Genomic DNA, 12676 nt, shown 5'->3' with positions numbered 1-12676 from the left:
CAGGAAACCTGTTTTATCCATCAACACAACAGACTTATAAACATTTTCACAGCACGGAGAACATTATGATTGGTTCCAGCTGTGAATGGAATGGTTCACCTTACTGAGTTTCATCTTTCAGCATAATGAATATTTACAGAACTGTGACATTGGTTCTGTAATGTATATTTCTCTTCAAATGTTTCGACTTACAACACTGACAGTATGTTATCAATATATATATATGGTTACATCAAAGATCGATTTCTCCATTAACTTGGGGAAATCAACTGCAAACCTGCATGTGAACAGCTGCTTTGTGGTGTAAAGTTTTGTTAAGCATTCGTCTGATTTCCACCATTTACAGAACTCATGACAATGATCTTGTACACGTTATGAACTTAATTTACAATACATGTGACAAGATGAAATATTTGTAAATATTCTGTGTTTTTATTCTTTAGTTTTAACTGAATTAAATATTCACTTTAGCATGTTTTTAAACACTATATACTTCACTCTCCAGTTTCTCTACTCCCTCTCTCTCAGCTTACAATAACCCTGAGCACTGCCACACAATAGCCAGCCCAAGCGCGCCACTTAGCGTCCCTTTGTCAAAAACCCTGTCAGCTTACTAGCCGTCATGTGTTTAAAGTTTGCTGTCTATCAGCAGTTGAGTTTTAACATTTCTACTGGCCACAAAACACATTTGGATGATTTGATTTGGACATTTAGTTTGTTGGAACTGTCGGGATCATTTCCAGAGGTTAGTCTCTTTCAATACTTTTTGTGGTTGTTCATATTCATGTCATGTGTACATTCTGTATATGCTTTGATAATTTGGCTGCTTTGTCATATTGTAGGTATTGAGTAGTTTGTGATAATTAGTTCTTTTGCAGTGTTAAACTTAATCTGTACGTAATATACAGCTGTTGTACGAATGTGTGAGGTGTAAATGCGTGATGCGTGAATGTGCATGCTATGTGTAAATGAACGAATGTATAATGTGTGAATGTAAGAATGAAGCAGGGTTTTACCAATAAATATATCTTAAGTGTTTCCCATTGATCAACAATTCCAAAACGAAATTGTTTGCATTGTTGTGGTGCCATTCGATTAGTCTGCACAGTGTGATTACTTGACAATCAGTGTGTGATATTAGTTTGTTTCTCCATGTGATATGATGTGTACATAGATATTTGTGTTCTATGTATGAATTAAAGTATACCTTATATGGAATCTGCTATCAGTTAAGTGTTGAGGCAATGTGTATGAAATGGCTCAGCATTTATAATATTCTGTAAATGGTTACATATATACACAGATTGTATTAATGACTCCTATTATCTGTCAGCATATACTTACGTTGTAACTAAAGGATGTTTTAATTGTTTCAGGGTTTTGTTCTACATGATTATAAACAAATGTCATATTGTGAACACCACCATGTCTGTTGACATATTGAGACAGTTCCGGTTTCATACATAAGTTCATGTGTAAACATTACCTTTAAACAGTATTACATATTTAGCAAAGTCTTTAGAGACCAGTTGCCTGAAGTAAAAGGCTGTGTTTGTACCAGTGAATCTAGACTTTTCATGAGAAGTATGCATGAGTACTGTCAGAAGAAAACACAACAAACTGACTTCAAAGGTAACTTTCAGGTTATAATCTTCATTAATTTAGCTTTTTCTGCGCATTGTGGTTCTTGGGAAGAGATTGGAAACTGTGTATGAAAAGATTATCAAACCTATAATGTTTCACAATCCTGATGACCTGGGTGAGAACTGGTCTTCAGCAATCCGTAGTTATCATAGGAGGCTAGTTACGGAATGGAATGATCATGTTGCACGTATTTTCTTGGATTCTTGATTAATATAAACATAGCATTTTTCTACCCCACATTGTTTAGTAGAAGAGATTGAAAACTGTACGTAAAAAAGATTCAGCAACCTGTGGTTATTGTAGAAAGTGACATGTGGAAAGTGGCGGTCACACCCGATACCGACGTAGCTGGTGCATGCCATCCGATCCCGAGGGGCAATTGTCCTAAGGTGATGATGAGGCTTACCAGCCTAACGGATCACTTGAACCCTCTCTGCTATATTCTATCTTTAATCTGTAGAACATAACAATCCGTTTATGTTGCGCATTTATCCATGCACTGTGCATGCTCAAAGCGATAACATACTATCCCTGGTCAACGAGTACAGAACACTCAATGTGGAGAATACAACAGGTCGCCTGTCAGGCTCTCAAGGTTAAATATTCAGACTACCATTGTTTCACATCAGGTACAGAATTTACCGGTGGGTGGACAAGGCAATTGTGAATAAACTGAGTTTACTAAGGTGAGACCACATGTATCACCTGTGTTTCCTTGTGGCGTAGGATTGAAATTTTAGAAAGACTAAAGGAGTCAAGCTGCAAAACACATTCACACCTCAAAGGTCTAGCCAACGTTGCTCAGTTTCAACTAATTGGGGCCTGAGCTCCTGAGAACAATACACTGCCATCATAGCATGAAATACCCCTAAAAGCAGTGTTCCACCAAATCCTGCAGTTCAGCTGTGGTACCTCCAGCATGAGATTTTGGGTTTATCAGCAATGAAAGTGAGTAAGTGAGTATTTGTACGTCGCCTTTAGCAATATTCCAGCAGTATAATGGACTTCCCGGATTGTGTCCATGAGAGGAATCAGACCCGGATCTTCGAAGACACGATCGAGCGCCTACACCACTAGGCTACCACACCGCAAGTTATCAGCAAAGAATGCCACTAACTATGAGGTATGAGGTGACATTCATTATTTTATATATTATTACAGATTTATTGTTTCACAACGAATCCACCTGGGTATGATCTCCTCCTTTAACATGAAACCCTGAACAATTTGACATCAATGTACACTTGCTGAGATATCACATACTAAATACATCAAGATTGAGACATATGGTACACCCCGGTTATCTGCTCCTGTGCACAACATGAATATTACAACAAATTCCAGATCAGATCCAACAAATGCAAATGCCATTTTTGAAAAGATGCACGCATATATCAAGGATTTATATATGTTTAATACATCTACACTAAACGTTAAAAGATACTTTATCCTCCTGCCTTTAAGAATTATTTAAACACTATCAAAGATTTGTCAGAATGTATTAGTTTACAGGAAACCTTAGCAACACAGCTTTATACTAACACTTTGATTCCATATCGTTTGGCTATAAACTGCAGGAGAAACTTTCATCCTCACTTAAATAGATTGTAATAGATTTATTAAGGGAGGAGGGGAAATGTTTCTTTAGTTGCATGTCATTACATGCCGAGTACAATAATACCTCGCACAGTGCATCATACCTACTTCATATCATGGGTGTCAATTATTGCACACGCACCTGCACATATCAATACATAATTACATGCACGTATGATATATGATGAAATTCCATTGTTCCACACCACACCACCTGCGAAGAGGAAGACCTTGGAAATGTAAAGATGTGTCAATATTCAGAAACCTTTACACAGCTTACTGCTTTGTGGAACTGCTTGCTGAAGTGCTGGTGAATGAGTAAAGTCGCTGGTCTACAACTCAGTGTAAACTTGTGATAATTACAGAATCTGTTCAAACGTCTGAGATGCGCCATTGCTTTGGCTATTGTAATGTTAGTATGCATGCTTTAATTGATGATATCTAGCTATGACATATGAGTCTGCAAGAATAAATCATTACACCTTGTCTGGGTGAAACAACGCGGTATTTCCTTGAGGCAGGCTCATCCGTTTCTGTCTACAACGTCGCCTGTCATATCTTCATGATTCTCCAGACAGAAACCATGTCAGTGGCACTATTAACAACTTCGACATGGTCACTTCTAACATTCTCAGCAGCATATGCTGTTCCACTATTAACAGATCTGTTTCCAAATTTTGAAAAAGTTTTTTTTTATCACTTTTATCCATGTTTCCATAGTGCAAACAGATAGGATACCTTTTATTAGGGTGTCACTTTGCAAAAGACGTCACAGTTTATCGATCGTTAAAATGCTTGAGGTTTTGGTAATGGTACTGTAACCCTCCGAACCTAAGCGATTTTTTTCAAAAACGACCTAACTCTGTCTATGCCATTCCTCATCATTTGTGAATAATTGGGGGTCACGAGATTGCTCTCGCGTTCCAGTTGGAAGAAAGTAGCAGAACATTTGACCACAGAAATCTTTGGATATTATGATGATTAACACTGATTGTTTGTGGTTTTCAAGTTTTGGGTCCATGAACATGTATGACGTGGTGATTACTAAAGTGATGTTAATTTTAAGGATGTTTTCTTATTTTTATTATTTCTTTCACCAAAGTCAACCTAATTTAATTTATGTAAGCATTTTGCACACTGTTTTGGAGTTGGAGTAGAATAGATGCAACTGCTATAGCCTAATGTGACTGTTATATATTTTACCTATTCTCTCTATATTTAAAAGAACCACGGAATAAACTAGTTTGATCCTCACTGACTCCCCATGAGACAATGAACCATAAGCTTCATCACCTATATAGTTTGACATAAACCAAGAGCTTCCAATGTCAGGGTCATCGGAATATAATCAAGAAAGATAATTCAGTCCTTGATGTAAAAAAAACCTTTTCTTTGCATGATCATACGACATAGCTTTCATGCCTCCGATTTTATCTCTCTCCAAAACGTCTGAACGTGCTCTACTACAAAGATTGCATTTGGGACCTTTTTTAGGGTGAAACTTTTGCTGTGACGAAAGGAGTAAGAAATCCCCTTAGAACCAGCAAAGTATAACACTGACAAGTCTAAAATATTCAGTTATATGTATTGAGCAAACAAAAGCAAGATACACAGATTCACAATAGAGGTTTCTAATGCAATGGAAATGGGTCAGAACTAAAGTAATATAATAATATAACATCAACTCTGTCATTTGATAGTATAAACCTCTGAAAACTGAATGTAACACAGGGAGCGGTCAGTGTTTAGCAGGAAAAAGCAACAGCATGTAAACTCTGTAAGTAACAGTTAGTTGGTATGAATTCCATTACACCGTGAGATGTTCATATTTTAACCAACAACGCATTACTCACCTAGAAGCTAGTGCTTATTCCTTCCCTAATCTGTCTTCATATAAAATACTGATATCACGTACTAAAACTTCAGCAATCAAACACTTATCTAAATTTATCAGATATGTATGTTCTAGTTTTCAGTATTCCTTCTGGTGGTATACTTTGTGTCTTCTGCATTCCATTTTATGTACTTATGTACCACCGGAGGTGGTTCCATTTTGAGTAATAAACTGTCTAAGGTATGCGTTAGCCGAGAAGATAGTCGGATCCAGAGGGAAATTGTATTGAACGTATATTTAAACTAACGTGAGAACTACCTCAAAATGCTGTATCTGTCCCTGTGCGAATGACGTGGGATACGACAGGGCAACTGTTTTCACACCCACCCACACCCATCATCTTAAGGTTGGGGGCATTCATCAGATATCAAGAGTATGAGAAACATATGTGTCACACATGAGCAGTGTCTGCACTGTTTGACTTGTCTGTGCTCGTTTTTTCACGAAAAGAAGTACATTGGTCCAAGAAAGCACAGTCAAGCTTTCAAACTGACTGTAATAAATGCTAATCATCTATTAAGTATGGTGAGTAATAAGAAAGTAAGATTCTTTATGGATAACAACTTCTTTTATTGTATATGATGGTATGGCATGTTTCCGTGTGGATTCATGTCAAGCAAGGGTGCCAACGCTGTATATAGAGATGCTGGGTTTTGTAAATACATGCTCGTTGAATTTGCATTCACAATTCAACAAATACTAAGATGGTGAACTACTGTATTGCTGGAAACTGATGTTCGTTCAAGTACTGTTAAGATTAGTAAGGGATAGAGGGTTCACGTGCACTGCAACTGAGTCAAAACTAAAGCGATGGATCATAAATATACTACCGACAAGAAATAAGGGAACTAATGAAATAATAGCGAATTTGAAACTGCATTAAATATCCACTAAATCAATGTTAGGCGTCAAGTTCAATATCTGGTGTGTCCACCATGTTGGGCAACACATTCACAGCACCTTGATGGCATGCTGTTAATCAATTTCCAGATGGTTGCCCGTGGTATTGCCCGCCATTCCTCTTGGAGAGCTGCACCAAGCTCGGCCAGGTTGGCGGGTCCTGGGTTCCTGGCGTGCACCCTTCGACCTAGAACGTCCCAGAGATGTTCATTTGGGGACAGGTCTGGGGACTTAGAGGACCAGTCCGATTTAAACCTATCGCGTAGAGCAATTAACGTAATGAGACGATCCTGTCGTGGTGTCGTTGATTTTGGTCCAGCACGCCCAGGTCTCGTTGCAACCCCACCCGTTTGACGGTACTTATCCCACAGGCGTGAAATTACACTTTTTGATTTACCCACCTGCCGGGCAACTTCACATAATGATCTCTCTCTCTCTCTCTCTCTCTCTCTCTCTCTCTCTCTCTCTCTCTCTCTCTCTCTCTCTCTCTCTCTCTCTCTCTCTCTCTCTCTCTCTCTCTCTCTCTCTCTCTCTCTCTCTCTCTCTCTCTCTCTCTCTCTCTCTCTCTCTCCCCCCCCCACACACACACACACACACTATCATCCCCACAATTCTCCATTTTGTTGCTTCACCGAGATACTGCCTCGGAGGCATTTCTGTCAGTAAGTGTCAATCTCTATTGCATAAGTGATTGCGACTTCTCCAGTACATTTTACAGGAGTGTTAACTTCTGCATGCACGTGTAGCACGTGCTGGGCATGCATTATGCGAAATTCCATTGTCATTGGATGTTGCGTTTGGGAGATACGCCATGATAACGGACCCTGTCACAGTCAAAGTCATCTACATTCAATTTCTTGGTTCCCTTATTTTCTGTCGGTAGTATATTTAGTGAAAGATATGTCTGATGTTAAATCTGTCTCTGTGCCAAAACGGCTTGTGCCATAATTTCATAATGTCCGTTTCATTGTCACATTGACATTTACTGAAGTATAGATTGTACACGGATGTCTGGTTAATGGTTTCCCGTCGTATATAAGTTTGTAATTTGATATTATATGGTCAAAATAGCATTTGTTATATTCTATAGACTGTTGAAATTAGAAAGAGCCATTCACTTAGGACAATGTATAGATTTGGAGTAAAACTTGCTTAATGGTCATCATTGTGCATGAACTTGTATCATAAGATACTGCTCTAACGGTTCAACATGGAATTTACCCATCGATAATCTGATTGGTCGGAAGGTCTTAACGGCTTGTTCTATGAGAAAGGTTCGTTGTGTGGCACATGGGTTTTCTTACAAAACCTGTAGCATCACTTGATGAATGTCTAGATATCTTTGCATTGGTAGATAAGGTTTCTTTAAAAGTTTTTTCATTGGCCCAAACGGTAGTCACTGGAGGAAAGCTAGGTTTGTTGTATGCGTGTGTCTAGGGTGCACAATACATATTCATTGTAACCCTATTTGATGTTCAAATTACCTTTGACAGCTCGAAGGTTCTTGCAATATGGGTTTAAGACGCTTTCGTTCTCGCACTACTACTGGATCTCGGCTCTTCCAGAGAAAAAGGTTCTACTTTGTGTGCTCTTTGTATTTGACAAAAAGGTTATTAACACTAGAAAACAGACAAGTTAATGGCAGTTACCAATGGAGGTACTTTGGAAACAAAATATTATTTGACTTGCTGGTGCCTGTGCTAAACACTCCATACAGGTGCACATCGTAAAACGTTTGACCATCTGTTGAATCTTTTAAGTCTCGACACCAAAACAATTTCTTCATTAGTGATGGCACGTTACAGGTAACACAACATTGTCTCAACTGTTTTCACAAAACCAATTTTCTATGACAGCTTCGTACTGTTACATTAAGCTGGTGGACCTCCATTTAAACCTACACCCTCAGCCTAGCAAACATCAGACATTGTAGGGCAATAATTACAATGACAATATCAAAACATTAAAACGTAAAGCTAAACAGCCATTAGGAACAACACGTTGAGTTCAGATCAAATATACTTATACTGCGTGGACGTGATATTTCCCGTGATCGATTCAAACAAATTTACGCTATATCAATATTTGAATTCTATGTGCCTTCCAGGACGTTTAAGTGTTCTTAGTGCAGGTAATGGAAGCTGAATATTTTCGATTGATGATCTTTTGTGTTTCCATAGCAATAAAAAATCAACTCATGACCATCAATGCAAAAGCGTGAAGCTCAAGTCAAATACGAGTTGGTCAAGTTATGCTGTCGTAGTGTTTCCATTGCGTTGTATTCCAACTCTTGGGTCCGGTTTAAACTGGATCACGATGAAAACGTAGGTAAGGAGGGTACCGATGATCTGTGAGAGAAGGAGAGAAAATGTATTTTTGTTAACGCCAAGAAGTAAGTCCAATGTCGCAAAGGGTATTGTACATCATCGACACAATTTGGTGATTGATATTATGAACCTCCATCTGGCAATTGATATGCCATTGTTACGTGACAATATTCTTTTTTGTGTTATTATTATCTGTACTAACTCGTGGATAGTCGGCGAGGAACAGTGAGGACCTTTATTGAGACTCTGTATGTAGATAGATAGCGCCCACAAAGGTATACAGCAATAAGACAACCTGTCCAGTGTATTCTGAACCACGTATTAGTACCCTAATCTTGGAAAGTATACCACCGGTGCAGTGAGGTGAATATTACCATCGCTGTCTTTATTGCAATAACTGCCTGTGAATTTGTACCGCTATTGTAATACCATTATGGTGATTTGAGGGGAATATGTTTCATCCACACCTAACAACACGTGGTGGAGAATACTAGAATTCTGACCTATATGTATTCAACATACCGTTAGGATAGTGTCCTTCGTGATGGTCATTAGTCCTAAAGCACTGATTCCGATCTGACGTTGAGACAACTTGTTGGCGAACAGTGTGACCTGCAGCTGGATGCACATAACGTAAGAAAAGCATGATATATACACAATACAATGTATGCATGTCATGTTAAATAACAACATCAAACATGTGCATTTGGAAAGTATGAGAGGTAATGACTGATGGCTTGCGTATGTATGGATACTCCATTCATAACTGTACTGCACTGCAGTTTTAGATGCCCTGACGTCCATTTAATTTGTGAATGAATATCAATTTTAACCACGAGAAGAGATTCTAGCTGAGATGAGATACACAGTTTGAGTTAGTTAAAGTATAACTGACAGAGTGTGTTGCTGAAGCGCGTGCAGAAATGGCTTATATGGAATCCAGTGGATAATCATGACGTACATATACCAACGTGATCGTCCTATTCAGCCTATTTGAAAATACAATGAGTATAAGTACATATATCAGCACATACATAATATTTAATATGCATTGAACGTTTCTTATTTCTAGACTCAGATTGTCTAGATGAAGAGTTTGATATGGTGTTTTCTTACCAGTCCGGTAACTCTATCGGGCATATATTTCCCAGTCATGTCCAGGAGAAGATTCAGAGGTCGGTGTGCCTGTAAACAAACATCGAGGTAATAAACAGAGGTGATGTTTTTTCACAGGAAGTTCAGTGTTTCGAAGTTTTTCTCTTCCAAACTCCACCGTCAGCAGTGTTACAATTGGAAGGATATATGCTACTGTTACAGGTGAAAATACAACAATGTTCATCCCAAACCTAATGACTTCATTCAGTTGCAGAGTTGGAGATTGTATGGGATTCGAAATAAATTTAAATGCAACACGTCACAATTTAATTCTGGGCTCACAAAAGTCCAGAAACTCTCCGCACTGTGGCCAATCTCTCACAAGGGATTTGGCAAAAATAAACATGCAGCATGAAGCTACGGATGAAAAAATGAAAAAAAACTTTTCGAAAACTCAAATCGTAAACTCACTCGCCCACGGGCATGCAAATGGGCGAACAGTGGCCCATGGGTAGGCCCATGGGCGAGAATATTTAATTTCGTCCAGAATAAATGTTGTGGAGGTTGTAAATGAATGAGAAAATGTTAATAAGTATCATGAGACTAATTTCACCTCGTTCTGACTTGACTCCTTTAACTGACAGCGATTTAAAAAAATCTCGCCCATGGGTGAAAAACATATTGGCCCATGGACGAGAATATTCACTTTTACTCAAAATACATCTTTTTCCATGTTTTGGAGGTTGTAAATGGATGAACGCATGTTCATAAGTATCATAACACAAAGCCCAACTCGTTTTGACTTAATTCCCTTAATTTAGAGCAACTAACAAAATCTCACCCATGACCGAAAAACACTTTGGCCAATGTGCGAAAATATTTCCTTTTACTCCAAATATATCTTTTCCAATGTTCTGGAGGATGTAAAGGATTGAAAGTGCCTTTATGAGTATCGTGACACAAAATTCAACTGATTTTGACTTAATTTCAAGGTGATTTTTAAAAATATGCGAGAATAATTACTTTTACTCAAAATACATCTTTTCCTGTATTTTGGAGGTTGTAAATGAAACAGGATATATTTATAAGTATCATGGCACAAAATTTAACTCATTTTGACTTAATCCCGCTAATTACAAGAATCTGCACTTCCACTCAAAATACATAGTTTTTTTCATTGTTTTGGAGGTTGTATTTATAAGTATCATGACACCCCCAAACATTAAAATCATTTTGGTCTTAATTCGACTAATCTCGCTCGTAGACGAAATGTCTTCATTTTATTGTTTTCTATATTTTGCACATACATGGTTTAAAAAATAGATGAAATTATAATGACAAATAATTTCAGTTTAATTTAGTGACTTTAGTGTTATGTCGCACTCAGCAATATTCCAGCAATATGGCAGCGTTTTGTAGATAATCGAGTTTGGACCAGACAATCCAGTGATCAACAGCATGAGCATCGATCTCCACATTTGAGTACCGATGGCCTTGTAAAACCAATCACAAAGGAAACACAAAGCACCAAAGCTGTGTTTCTATCTGGGTGACACACAGTATGTTGTCAAAGTTTCCGTTGTTGAATGCATTCTATCGTGGGCAGAAACTTATGCTTGGAAAGTGTACCTATCCAGTAGTTTTAAGTGTACCTACCAAGTTTAGCATGTTTCGTTTTAATATTGTGGGATCCATTTTTAGTCATTCTCGTATGTCCGTCCCGGCTTTTTTTTCGATCGAGGTTTTATGGAGTATTCTCCTGTTTGTCAGACCAGGAATAATCTACGAAAGGGATAGGTCTCTCGTTTGCTTTCGTTACCATTTGTACTAATTAACATGCGCCTCGTCATGCTCCAACGCACACAGCGACTTGGTTCGTTTCCATCAACTTCGACTGCGTTTGACAGTTCTTCAGTCAGTTTACTGCATCAGTCGAAATCCTTGAATCAAGCAAGCGAGCAAGCGAGCAAGCGAGCAAGCGAGCAATCAACGATAATACGAATTAAGAGCAAGAAGTATATGTGAATGAATGAAAGAAATAATAAAAGAAAGGAGTACATATGTGAATGAATGCAAGAATAAATGATACACCACGGCCATCCCTTCCAAAACATGCTAAAGAATGCAAAACTATCGCTAGATCACATGTGTTAACATCAGCTTCTTATAGTCTCCCTGGTCAGACATAACAATTGTCAGAAAGAACAAACTATCTGGTTGGCTGCCTATCTGGTAGTCTACCCACATCACCTAATTTTCCTGCGTAACCTTCATCTACATCACCACTCTTAATATAATAAGCAGGAGCGGACAAGAGGCCATATATCTGTAACCACTCAACGCGTCGTCTCACTGGAGCAGGCCATGTTGCCAAGTTGGGGTGTCCTTCTCTACCTTTTCTATTAATCTTTAACACATCTAACAAGCTCAATGCATGCAACTTTTAACTAAAATGTGATGTTTTACATATCATGCCCATGGGAGAGTGAGTTTAAATTTAGAGTTTTCGATTTTTGTTTCATTTTTCCATCCTTAGAACATATTCATAACAGCTGCATGTTTATTTTTGCAAAATTCCCCGTGATAGATTGGCCACAGTGCGGAGAGTTTCTGGACTTTTGTGAGTCCAGAATTAAATTGTGACGTGTTATACGAATAGATAATTAAATTACTCAAATTGGGATATTATCAACCTGAATTGTTTAGAAAATAACCCCAAATGATCAGTCATCCATATCATGTCTGCAGTGTTCTGATATTTCATTGCAGCATAATATGTTACACTTACCGCTTCATGCAGTCTGACACCAGTGTAGGTGAGGGCGATGAGATTCAGTATAGACATATACAAGGCAAATGCAGCAATGCCGATGTTCGCAATGGATTTCTCGTCGTTGATGATGCTGTACAGACAGAAGCATACAATGAGGAAGGAGCTGACGTAGCCAGCCGCCACGTGTCTGGACATGAGGGAACACACGTGTTCCACCAGATCAGTTAAGGATGCATGGTAACCTCGAATGTCCTCAATGTCTTCTTTCAGGGACCCTTCAGAAGCCCTTGACAGTCTCAGCGTGCAATTATCATACTCATACGTAAGAAGGAGGGAGATGGATAAGAACAGAAGCAATAACGAATGGTTCAGCAGAGGGGTAACGCCACCAATTATCGACGACAATACGAGTGAAGGCCAATACCAATCGCTGGATGTGTCACCCAT

General features: G+C 38.5%; 1 protein-coding gene across 1 annotated transcript; it reads right to left on the bottom strand.

The window, feature by feature from the left end:
* Window positions 1-8283: 8283 nt before the first annotated feature.
* Window positions 8284-12676, bottom strand: LOC137261498 (gustatory receptor for sugar taste 64a-like). The gene is made up of 4 exons (XM_067799254.1): window positions 12245-12676; window positions 9478-9546; window positions 8884-8973; window positions 8284-8382 (listed from the first exon to the last, which is right to left on the bottom strand). The coding sequence occupies exons 1-4, from the start codon at window positions 12674-12676 to the stop codon at window positions 8284-8286; spliced, it is 690 nt and encodes a 229-aa protein (XP_067655355.1).

This window comes from Haliotis asinina, chromosome 14 (assembly GCF_037392515.1).
Source record: "Haliotis asinina isolate JCU_RB_2024 chromosome 14, JCU_Hal_asi_v2, whole genome shotgun sequence".
Lineage (NCBI taxonomy): Eukaryota > Metazoa > Mollusca > Gastropoda > Lepetellida > Haliotidae > Haliotis > Haliotis asinina.
This window is presented reverse-complemented; position numbering and strand designations above follow the sequence as displayed.